Raw genomic sequence first — 12,570 nt, 5'->3', positions numbered from 1 at the left:
TTTTTGGGACATTTTGAGCCTGAAATGGCCGAGTAATCCAAGAGAATAGAACAAACATGTAATTCAATATGTAAGTCAGAGAACGAGACAAATCCTGCTGACTTCATATTCGTGTTTCTTTCTCAAATACAAGTGGAGCCAGGGAAATGGCAATCTGCACCTTAAACCTGAAATTCACAACAACTTTTCTTCTCCAAATACTTCCAAAGGAGAAAGTCTAGAAACATTATATCTCAACTATGCTACTGAACCCAAAGCCAATACTTTCTTCCAAATTAAAAAATTTTTTTTCTTTTCTTTTTTTGTTTTTTGAGACAGAGTCTCACTCCATCACCCAGGTTGGAGTGCAGTGGCACCATCTCAGCTCACTGTAAACTCCGCCTCCCAAGTTCAAGTGATTCTCATGCCTCAGCCTCCTGTAAAATTTGTTTCCTTGTCATGCTACTTAGGCCAGCAAACTTATGCATTCCTTCTTGAAACCTGGCTTCTGTCAAAACCCCACCCTCTGCTAACAAACATCTCTAAATGTCAATGAAAATCTTTAATATATGAACATTAAAGTTTCACACCGAGCTTTTAAGCTTCATGCAAATTAAAAGTCACACATATAAACTGGTCATTTAGTGCACGGCCTTGGATCCATTGGTTTGGGCTGGGATTGTCATTGATCTAAGAAACAGTGAGCAAATGCCAGCAAAGTATATATGAAAAAAAAACATAGAGAGAGAAAGTAGTGAAAATGTCAAAGAAATATTACAGGGCAGATGGCAGAAGAAGAAACTCCAAAAATGACTAAGAAAGAACACCCAGAGACCAGAAGCCAAGGCAAAAAAAAGAGGGGGTTTCAAAGGATTGAGAAATGTTGTAAAACACTAGCTAAAGGCAAAGCAGATGGTAAAATGTAAAGAATGCTTACATTTTCAATAAGAGAGGCACTGGCAACCAAATGCAAGGCCATTTCAGTGGAGTGATGGCACAAAAACCAGATTTCTCTTAGTTGAGGTAAAATTGGGACTCTAGAACTTGGAGAACTTAGTTGGGAACCCTAGCTCTAGAAATCTGGATCCAAACAGAGGGAGAAATGAGACACTGGCCATAGAAGAGGAGTATATATAACACAATGAAAATGTCTTAGCATTTCAAGTACTAGTTGTGAACTAAGTTTGAACTTGGGGGACAATATTCCTCAATTCTCAAGAATGAATGGACATCAAGCACAGTGTCCGGCCTCTGTGCAAAATCCCTTTCCAGCACCATAACCACTAACCTCTGTCCCACATCCAGAAATGGTCCTCCAGCCTCAAAGCAGGAAGAATGCCCAGTGACAAGGCTGTTTATTCCACTTTCCACTTAGAAAATTTTACCCTAGTTTGTCCAACAAATCTCTATACTCACTTTCATCCCTCTGTCTTGTTCTGGTTCTTCCTGGGGACTCATCATTATGGCAAACATACCAGGTTAGTTCTCTGGATATCAAACGCAGCTCAATTGTCTCTATCCTCAGCCTACAAGGTTTACTTGGAGGACTTGATCCCTCCATATGTTCACAGGAGCATCCAGACTCAATACAGTTGTCATCTTCCCTCTGCAGCCACCAGAATGGTGTCAAAACAGAACAGAAATGTGACCTTCTCCTTTCTCGGCATACCTGTATTGAGTGACGCCACTATCTTACTGGCTTTGTTAGCCAGTGCCCATTCCTATACTCCATAGCTTCCCAACTCTCAGCTTACTCTCTCCAGACCAATGATGACTACCCACAGACGAAAGACACACACACAAGAAGGAATGCATTTTTTATAGGGAAAGCATTCCAGAATGGAGGAGAAGTTACTACAGAGGAGGTGACGTTGGTGATATTCAAATGTGAGAGTAGCTTGAACTGTTTGCAACTGACAAGTTGGAGTTAGAGTCGTAATTCTCCTTCACATTCTTAGAACTGGTTATTTTCACAGAAAGTTTCAGGCAGCACTTTTGATCATTTGGGCAGGTTAAGTATTGGATTTCATATTTTCTGCAGGTGTTTCTGCACATGCCTTGGTAAAGCTCACATGGATTCCAAGGCTCTCGGCTCTTGCCATTGTGGGATCTGAACAGGCCACCTGGGAAAGACATAGCCATGTTTAGTTTCCATGCAGCAGTGACAATAGGTTGACAAAGCATGATTTAAAGGAACACGCCCTAAGAATATTAAGAGTACAAGATCTGGAATCAAAACTACCTAAATTCAAATCTGGACTCTGCCATTTACCATCTCTCCCTCTTCAAGCAAGTTACTTCAGCTCTCCAGTCCTCCGTTGCATCATCTTCACAATGAGCAAAATAATAGAGCCAAGTTCCTAAGGTTTTAGTAATGACTAGGTTAGTGTATATAGTATTTTCAGAAAAGCATCTGGCACATAACAAGTAATTGAATATTAGATGGTGTTGTTGATATGAAAGTCTTCTCCTGAGAGTATGAAGTTTCAAAGAATGCCACTGCGAGCACATATGTCCCCAAGTGCCTGCAGAGATCTGTGCCCCTCACACACAGCTAATCAGAGGCAGCCAGGATCTACTCTGAGATAGCACACAAATATTTAAGCCAGTGTGCATGCATGCCTTTATCCTCTGAAACATAGGCGCAAACAAGTACTACACTTGTCTCTCTTTGTACATTGGCCTTACAGAAACAGGTACTGTGCATACACGGGCAGCATACTAGCATATACACAGACCCATGTATACAACCCACTTTATTCACAGATCCACATTCTCACATAAATTGAGCATGTGTGCTCACTGTACAAACCTCCACCATGCACTTTCCACATATTGCTAATCCAGGTGTGTACATGAGTGAACTTAAGCTCTTTGCCTGAAAATACCCCAGTGACAAAGTTCCTGACACTTAATCAGCATTATACAAATATTAGTCATCAATAGTATTACTTACCTATTTAATGTTCTACAGACAAAGGAGCAATTAGAAAGAAATATTAACAATCGCTACCATGTACTGTGGTATGGTCCAGCATCAACCACGTACAGGCATTTTACAAATGATAGCTCACTGAACCTCATAAAAACCTGCTGTTATCTTCAGTCTTTGATGAAGACACTGAGGCTCAAAGAGATGCTTTGTTTTGTCTGCATTCTCATAGCTTATACTTGATCAAACTAGTATTCAATTTCTGGTCTACATGACATCAAGCCCATGCTCTTTTCTCTCTGTGTCACATTGCCTCTCTGTGATAGGCTTTCCAGGAGAAGATGGCATCATCCTTCATCATGTCTACACACATTCAAGGACCTTTTCAACCATCCCCCTGCGCCCTCATTCCACACCCATTTATGAACACTCACTCCGTGTCAGGCCATGGACTCAGTGCTAAGTAGATAGAGGTCTCCAATTAATCAAATTTATTCACTATTAACATTAATGAAAATGGGACAAAATAAGTATAATATTTCTTGCAGGGAAAAAAATGAATACTTTGCTAATTTTTAGATTAGAGAAAGTAAAATGCCCAATTTTAGGTGAAGTTGGAGAATGGGAAGAGAAATAAAGAAGAGGGAAATGCCTCCATGGCAGATATCTCATAACATTTGGGTACTGGTGTGTGTATAAACTGCCCTAGGAATCCAGAGAGGGATCTCAACTGCTCCAACACCAACCAGCCTGCTGGTCAACCAGAGGAAGGAGGTTGAAAATGATGCTGATTCATCCATGGTCCAGCACCATGACATCACTGTGTTTCCCACCTTAATCTTCACCCTTATCATGGGACCTGCATGCTCTCTCTCTCTCAGCACCATTATACTTATGGGAGAAGAAGATCTGCAGAGGGCCTCCCCCAAGTGACATCCACACTATTCTGGCTAACACCTGACCTCTAGGACTTTTCCTTTCTACCAAACACACTGGAGGGCAGTTGGAGACCCAAGAGCTCCTGTCTGCAGTCACTGGAGGGATGGATAGAAACATAGATACCAAGAATAAGCAATGGGCAAACTGCCTTTTCCTCATTCTCTCCACATGGAAAGTGGGTCAAGGCCAGCCCAAGAGGATTCTGCCTACAGTGACTCAACAAATAAATTTTTAAAATAAAAATAAAGATTTTTGTCATAGTTACAGTTTCCTACTCCTACTTTTCTAACCTTAGATCGCCCTGCATCGTCACAAATTTTGACACCCACATCAAATTAATGTCAACTTTAATAATCTCTCCATCTTCCAACTGAAGTCACAGAGGACCAACTTTTGCATGTCAGCATAGTCTCTGGCCCTCTGCACAATGCTATATTTTAACTCTCTGGACCTAGTCTTTCCATGTCAGAAAATGAGAATGGGAGAGTTCGCACCAAATCAGAAAGTCTCCACTGTGTTTGTGAAAAAGGAAGTTAATAAGATGTCATACTTCATAATAACCTGGGAAATTTTTAAGTATATTCATACCAAGTCTCTAGAATTTCTGATTCAGTATATCTAAGGAGATGCCAGAGCAAGGGTGCTTTGCAAGAGTTCCCCGGAAAATACTAATGGGCTCCTGTTCGCAGCAAAAGCCACAGTTCTGCCTGGCCTTCTCACATTCAGCTATAGACATTGCCCAGCTCATGTTTCCCCACTGGAAGTGTTTCAAAAGCAAGTTAAAATATCTTAAGTCAAAAAACAAAAGATATGCTCTGGACCTTTTTAAAAATTCCATTCCGAGCCAGAATCAATGTGATATATTATTTCTCTGCCTGCTGTGCAACCAAACATGATCCTCTCCCATCTAATTTCTAAGGTTCTTTCTACTCATATACGTTTATTAGCCATGATTCATTACATATTCATTCATTCAATAAGAATTTGCTAAAGCCTACTCTATTCAACACACTCAGCTCAACATTAGAAATGTGTAGATTTAAAAGACAAGATCTTGGCTTTCAAACAGTTTAATTTCATATGCATACATTTGGGAGGATGAAAGGAAAAATTTGTTTGGATTGCCCTAATAGAAGAGGTTGTCCAGAACTGTTCCTGCTCCTAAATTCTGCCAAGTAAAATTACTCAATAATTATTAAGGAAGCTACACTATGTACAACTCTTGAAGCATAGAGTGCTGTCTTTGTTTTTGTTGTTGTTGCTTCTTGCAAACCCACCTGTGGTTTCTACCACCATTAGAAATGAGAACTGAGCTTTACTGAGCATGAGAACAAGTGTCTCTCGAACAAGGGGATAACAGAAGCTGAGAAATAAGGAGGAGAATGTGAAATAGAAGGAATACGGGAAAAGAAAGGAGGAAAGGAAGAAGAAAAACAGAGGGAGAAAAAAGGGGAAGAGTAGGAGAAACCTCTAGATCAGATGAATCTGAACTCACTGTCAAGAAAGGAAGAACAATCTTGGTTTTCTATAGAAGAACTGAAACTGCTGCCATATCTCTCTATATATGCCAAGATTTGACAGGAGACACTTCCGAACATTCCAGTCTCCTGATTTCCTCTATCCTAGCCATCCACAGTCACATCTGTTGTTCTTCAGTGCCCTTGAAAATCACACTTAAAAAACTTTCTTCAGAATTTGAAAATAATACTGGACATTTTTCATCCAATGTTTATTCTCCCCTTTTCTTTATTTAAACCACTTTGTTGAAGTATGATTGGCACACAAAAAGCTATACATATTTAATTTATACATTTTGATGAGTTTGGAGATAAGCATACATTACACCCACAAAACCATCATCAAAATCTATGCCATAAACCTATCCACCCCTAAAAGTTTTCTCCCACCATCTTATTTATTATTTTTTATATATCAAATCTTATTTTAGAACCCTTAACTAAAATCCACTCCCTTAATAATTTTTGAAATGTCCATCACAGTACTGTTAACTATAGGAACTGTGTTGTACAGTAGATTTCTAGGACATATTCATGAGAGTATAGTGTCTTCAATAAATGTATTGGGAAAACTAGATACCTACATGCAAAATAATAAAATTGGATATTTATCTTACACCATACACAGAAACAAATTCAAAATGGATTAAAGATTTAAATCTAAGACCATAAAACTCTTAGAAGAAAACATACAGAAAAACTTCTTGACATTGGCCTTGGGAAGGATTTTCTGAATATGACACCAAAAGCACAGGCAACAAAAGCAAAAATAAACAAGTGGATTGCAGCAATCTAAAAAGTTTCTAAACAGCAAAGGAAACAGTCTACAAAATGAAGACACAACCTACAGAATGGGAGAAAATATTTGCAAACCATATATCTGAGAAAGAGTCAATATTCTCCTTATTTCAATAGCCATAGCCATGCTGTGATGAATCCAACTGTCTTACTCAAGCTTAATCACCCCCAAACCCAGGCTAAATCAATCCCTGCCCAGATAAACCTCACATACCCACAACTGAATAAGATACCCACTTTAGGCAAACACTAACCACAACTCAAGCCGTATCTCTTCTAATAACCACCCAAAGCCCAGTTGCAAAACATACAAACATAACACTATCCAAGCCACCCAACCCCAATTCACAGCATCAATCTAAAACACAGCCCAACTACAAATCTCTCTATACCCCATCTCCCACTTGCACCAACTCTACCCCCAGCTCCATTCAAGAAAAAATACCATCTCCTCTCTACACTACACCAAAACATCTGTTCAGCCCAACCTATAAATACAATTATTCACCCCATGCTCATCCCCACTCACTTTTTGGATATTACCCTATATCTAAGGTCTTACAACCTCCCCACCTCAACTCCCTATCCAATTCCAAACTGCTATACTCCTCCTACGGCTCCTCAACTTGCACACAGTCTCTCACCTAACTCATGAATTAAGCCCCCACCCCAATGACAGCACTACCTAAAATGTTCCATGCTTAGACTGTCCACTATGTCAAGAACAACAACCTCTTAAATTTGTCTTGGCAAAGCAGAACCAGGAGAGATCTTTACATGGAATTAACCTTGGGAGTAACATCTGTGACCCATCTGAGACCGGAAAAGGCTTTAGGTGTTGCCCACCATATGTGAGTAGGAGTCACTGCAGAGGTCACCAAGATACCAGTACCACACACAAGACCCCAGAACCTTTGAGAGAGGCCTGAGTTACCTGGAGTCTTTTGAGCCAGGATCATAAGGATGGCAATGGTCATTAAACAGGGCTTCATGACTGACATGTTCCAACAGAATGAAAGGCTGTGTTGCAGGTGACCGAACAGAGATCATTGTAGCAGAGCAGTAGCCCGCCTTTATTAGTTTTGGAAATGGATCAGGGTTGTGTGCAGTGAACTAAAAGGGATGGGAGATAACCGAGGTCAGGCAGGCAGAAGGACAACATGTATCACTTATCTGAGCTTGATACTCTATGTAAGTGTGGGAGACTTGCCAGCAGTGCTCATGCCTGGGTGGGTCTTTCTTCCCATTAAGAAACAAAGACAAATTAGAGCCAGTTGGCATTTTGTGTGAAACAAATTTGAATTAATGAATCAACCAAGCAAGCAAGCAAACTTGAAAAGACTTATAAACAATTGGATAAGAAATAAGCACGTGTATACCTATGTGACGCACATGTGTACCTATGTAACAAAACTGCATGTTCTGCACATGTACCCCAGAACTTAAATTGTAAAAAAAGAAGTAAATAATTATTTTTAACTATAGTCACCATGCTATCCCCATAGAACACCAGAACTTATTCCTCATATCTAACTGTAAGTTTGTACCCAAGAACCAATGTCTCCTCTTTCCCCATCCACCCTCCCTCGAGGCTCTTGTAACAACCATATTAATCTCTACGTCTATGAGTTCAACTTTTTTAGATTCCACATCTAAGTGAGATCATACAGTATTTGCTTGTCTGCGCCTGCTTTATTTCACTTCACATAATGTCTTCTAGGTTCATTCATATTATTGCAAATAGCAGAATTTTCTGTTTTTTAAAGACTGAATAGTACTCCAGTATCTATAGTTAATAATAATGTAAAGAGCTAAAAGAAAGATTTTTAAATGACCTCGTCACAAATAAATAATAAATATTTGAGGTGAGGGACATGCTGATCTCTCAATTAATTGATCCCTTTAGTATTATACAATGACCTTCTTTGTCTCACTTTGTGATTTTTTACTTAAAATCTATTTTTTTGTGTGGTAGGAAAAGCTGTTCCTGCTCTTTTCTGGTTTGTTTTTCCATGGAACTTCTGTTTCCATCCCTTAACTTTCAGCCTATGTGTTTCCTTAAAAGTGAAATGAGTCTCTTGTAGGCAAAATATAGTCGAGTCATTTAAAAAAATCAATTTAGCCACTCTATGTCTTTCAGTTGACAAACTGAATCCATTTACATTCAAAGTAATTATTGATAGGCAAGGACTTACTTTTGCCGTTTTGTTCATTCCTTTCTGGTTATTTTATACATCCTTTGTTCCTTTCTTCCTCTTTTGCTATCTTCCTTTGTGATTAGATATTTTCTACATTAGAATGCTTTGATTCCTTTCTTCTTATCCTTTCTGTATCTACTGTCAGTTTTTCCTTTGTGATTACTATAAGTGTTACACAAAACATACATTGTTATAACTGGCTGTTTAAAGCTGATAATCACTTAACTTTGGTTGTAAAATACGATTCTACATTTTTATTCTCTCTCTCCTGATAATTTATGTTTCTGATGTCACAATTTACTTTTTATATTGTGTATATCCCCTATCAGGTTATTGTAACTTATTATTTTTTAATAGGTTTGTCTTTTGTTTTATACTCAATATGTTAGTGACTTATCATCATCTTTACAGTATTAGAGTATTCTGAATTTGACTGTGTACTTACTTCTACCAGTGAGTTTTATACTTGAACATGTTTTCATTTTAGTTATTAACATCCTTTTCTTTCAGCTTGAAAGTTTTCCTTTAGCATTCCTTGTTAGACTGGCCTGGTAGAAATGAACTCTCTCAGATTTTGTCTGTGAAAGCCTTTATCTTTTCTTCATTTCAGAAGCAGAGCCTTGCTCAGTAAAATATTTTTGTTTGGAAGCTTGTTTCCTTCAGCATTTTGAATATATTATCTCACTCTCCTGACCTGTAACGCTTCAGTGGAGAAATTCACTGACAGCTGTATTGAGTCTTTCTTGTATGTGATATGCTTCTTTTCTCTTGCTTTTTTCAGAATCCTTTTTTCTCCCTGATTTTTGATAGCTTGATTATAATGAGTCTTGACCAATTGGTCTGGAGAAACCAGTATTTATGGCAGCCATAGCGGTATGAAATACATTTCTTAAATAATAAGACCTGAAAGTCAAAATTATTCCTTCATCCACGGGCTGTAAATGCATGTTGTGTTGGCCAGCATAAAGCCAACATTAATCTCCTTTTACATCTTCATCAGAGGTCTTGGGTACTAAGTACATTGCCATTGATCAGTGACATTTTGAAAGAAATCTTTTTCTCAGCAGTAAGTCTCAACAGTGGGCTTAAAATATTCAGCAAACCATGCTGTAAACAGGTGTGCTGTCATCCAGACTTCATTGTTCCATTTTTGGAACACAGGCTATAGGTTTAGCATAGTTCTTAAGGACCCTAGGATCTTTGAAATGGTAAATGAACATTAGTTTCAACTTTAAGTCACCAGTTGCATAAGCCCCTAACAAGAGAGTCAGCCTGTCGTTCAAAGCTTTTAAGCCAGGCATTGACTTTTCTTCTCTAGCTATGAAAGTGCTAGATGGCATCTTCTTACAATAGAAGGTCATTTTGTCTACATTGAAAATCTGTTGCTTAGTGTAGACACCCTCATCAATAATCTTAGCTAGATCTCCTGAATAACTTGCTGCAGCATCTACATCAGCATTTTCTACTTGACCTTGAATTTTTTTCAGAAGGTTGTTTTATAACTTTATTTGGTGTATTTGATGATCAACAGTTCTTATCCACATTCACTTTCCATAGATTTTTGAAAATGGTAACAGGTATGTAAGTAACCAAAGTATAGAGCTTGTTCGGTGAATCTTCATCCTCATTACATTTTCTGGACAACTGTACATGGACATGGTATGTGACATTCCTTATTCCTTCAGCCCAAACAGCTTTGTTGAACCTGATATCAATCCACACATTTGGAGACCCCATCTCTTCATGGAAAATTTCTGGATCTCGTTGAGTGCCTGAGGGACACACTTTTTGTTTTTATTTTTTTAAATTAAACTTTAAGTTCTAGGGTACATTTGCACAACGTGCAGGTTTGTTATATATGTATACATGTGCCATGTTGGTGTGCTGCACCCACTAACTCATCATTTACATTAGGTGTTTGTCCTAATGCTATCCCTCCCCGCTCCCCTCACCCCAAGACAGGCCCCGGTGTGTGATGTTCCCCACCCTGTGTCCAGGTGTTCTCATTGTTCAGTTCCCACCTGTGAGTGAGAACATGCGGTGTTTGGTTTTCTGTCCTTGTGATAGGTTGCTCAGAATGATGGTTTCTAGCTTCATCCACGAGGGACACACTTTTTCAAGTTCACTCCATGGATGCACAATGTCGATGGCGTACTTTCAGGTCACCACCTCACTGATGGCAATCTGTCTTCATGAGGCGATAGAGGTTGATGTTCTCACAAACATAATAGCAGGCAAGCAGTAGTACTCACCTATTACACAAACTTTTAAATTAGCCATATCTTTATATAGATATAGTCAATATCTATACTGATAGCAAATATGTGTTTGGGAAATGTCATATTACAGACCAAATTTGGAAGAACAGAGGCTTTCTAACATTAATGAGAACTAAAATGTCACACAGAAATGGACTGATTTATTAGAGTCATTGTAATTTCCCTAACAGATTTATGTTCGTTGTAGAACTCATAGACAAGATGAAACATCTAAATAAATTTATATGAAAATAGCTACTAAGATTTGGACTGGGGAAACTGAAATCCCATCACATCAATGGGGAGTCCTATTCATGGTTTCAGAAATATGAAACTCCCCCCAGATTAGAAAATTAGACATCAAGGAGAACTAAAAAGAGCACCATAGAAAATATGGGAATTACCCAATGAGATATTCCTGAACTGGTTTTTCATGCCATCCAACCAGCAATATCCCTTAAACAAAAGGAATATACTGAAAATCTTGGAATCTTACCACTCCTGTGATAAGGTCAAATAATTCAGTAAATAATATGAGCATGTGCTGTCTGTCAGCAAATTTCTTTACAGGGAATACCTAAGGCAAGCCAAGGAAGCCCACTCAGGCCAAAGATCCTAGGACCCGGTGACAAATGAATATTATAGAGCTTCGGTCATCACAAGCTAAGAAATACTCTTTAGTATGATGCCTGGGTGGCCAGAAGTATTTGCTTTGGCTCAAGCAAGTGCTCAAATGGTGATCAAGGCCTTACTAAATTATGACATCCCAGTCTTTGGAATTCCTGAACATGGAGAATCTGACATGGGAAATCACTTTCCCTGTGGCAAATCAGGGACTCAGTAAAAACCTACAAATACCAATAATTTATGCTTCCTATCATCCCCAGTTTTCTGGACAAATGGAACAAATGAAACTTACTCTAAGGAATTATTTGGCTAAACTATGCCAGGTGCAGTGGCTTACACCTGTAATCCCAGCACTTTGGGAGGCCGAGGTGGACAGATCACTTGAGACCAGGAGTTTGAGACCAGCCTGGCCAACATGGTGGAACCCTGTCTCTACAAAAAATACAAAAATTAGCTGGGCATAGTGGAGAGCGCCTGTAATCCCAGCTACTTGGGAGGCTGAGGCAGGAGAATCGCTTGAACCCAGGGGTCAGAGGTGGTTGCAGTGAGCCAAGATCACACGACTGCACTCCAGCCTGGCCAACAGAGGGAGACTCCGTCTCAAAAAAAAAAAAAGAAAAGAAAAGAAAAAATCATTTGGCTAAATTAAATAAAGCCACTGACTTACAATGACTCGGAGCCTTAGTATTTGTTCTATGAAAATTAAGGTTAACTCCCCTTTAGCAAACATGATATTTCTCCTTTTGAGTTAATGTTTGGAAGCGCTATGTGTTTAGCGGTGAAGCCTAGCCTGTTACTTTATATAATGGAAAACACAGGTTTCTTATTTCCCTAGGCTCATTACGCCATCGTGTGGCCAAGTGATGGAAGAATCCCCCTGAAATGATGTGTTGCTAATAGAGACTACGAGACAAATCTACACTGAACTTATCCAATGGCAGGCTAGATTACCATAGTGCCGAGAAGGACACTACCAGGTGTTGCTGATAACTCACATCACTATCACAGGAAGGAGCGACACACCTGGATACGTGCTTTGATTGTGAGAAAAGCATCAGTGACTGAATGGACTGTAACTCTACTATTAAAGTTACAGCCTCCAGAAAGTTTGACTCATCATTGTTCTGAGATTTGTCCACGTCGTGTGGAGATAGCAATTGTTCACTCATTTTTATTATGGCATAGTGTTCCATTACCATAACTAACTTATCCATACTACTGATGACAAGCACTGGGTTCTTTCTAGTTTGGGGCCATTATAAATAATGCTACTATGAACATTCTTGTCCATAACTTTTTATGCACATACGTAGGCCTTTCTA

General features: G+C 39.0%; 1 protein-coding gene across 1 annotated transcript; it reads right to left on the bottom strand.

The window, feature by feature from the left end:
• Nucleotides 1-1,763: 1,763 nt before the first annotated feature.
• Nucleotides 1,764-7,166, bottom strand: LOC105496148 (defensin beta 116). Its single transcript, XM_011766272.1, has 2 exons — nt 7,100-7,166; nt 1,764-2,102 (listed from the first exon to the last, which is right to left on the bottom strand). The coding sequence occupies exons 1-2, from the start codon at nt 7,164-7,166 to the stop codon at nt 1,861-1,863; spliced, it is 309 nt and encodes a 102-aa protein (XP_011764574.1). The 3' UTR covers nt 1,764-1,860.
• Between the last annotated feature and the right edge of the window lie 5,404 nt (nt 7,167-12,570).

The sequence above is a fragment of the Macaca nemestrina genome, chromosome 15 (assembly GCF_043159975.1).
Source record: "Macaca nemestrina isolate mMacNem1 chromosome 15, mMacNem.hap1, whole genome shotgun sequence".
NCBI lineage: Eukaryota > Metazoa > Chordata > Mammalia > Primates > Cercopithecidae > Macaca > Macaca nemestrina.
This window is presented reverse-complemented; position numbering and strand designations above follow the sequence as displayed.

Excerpts from the sequence above, each read along its gene's own strand:
- LOC105496148 (XM_011766272.1), bottom strand. The coding sequence starts at position 7,166 with ATGTCAGTCATGAAGCCCTGTTTAATGACCATTGCCATCCTTATGATC. Across the intron at positions 2,103-7,099 it reads CCTGGCTCAAAAGACTCCAG|GTGGCCTGTTCAGATCCCAC; the intron begins GTAACTCAGGCC and ends TGTCTTTCCCAG.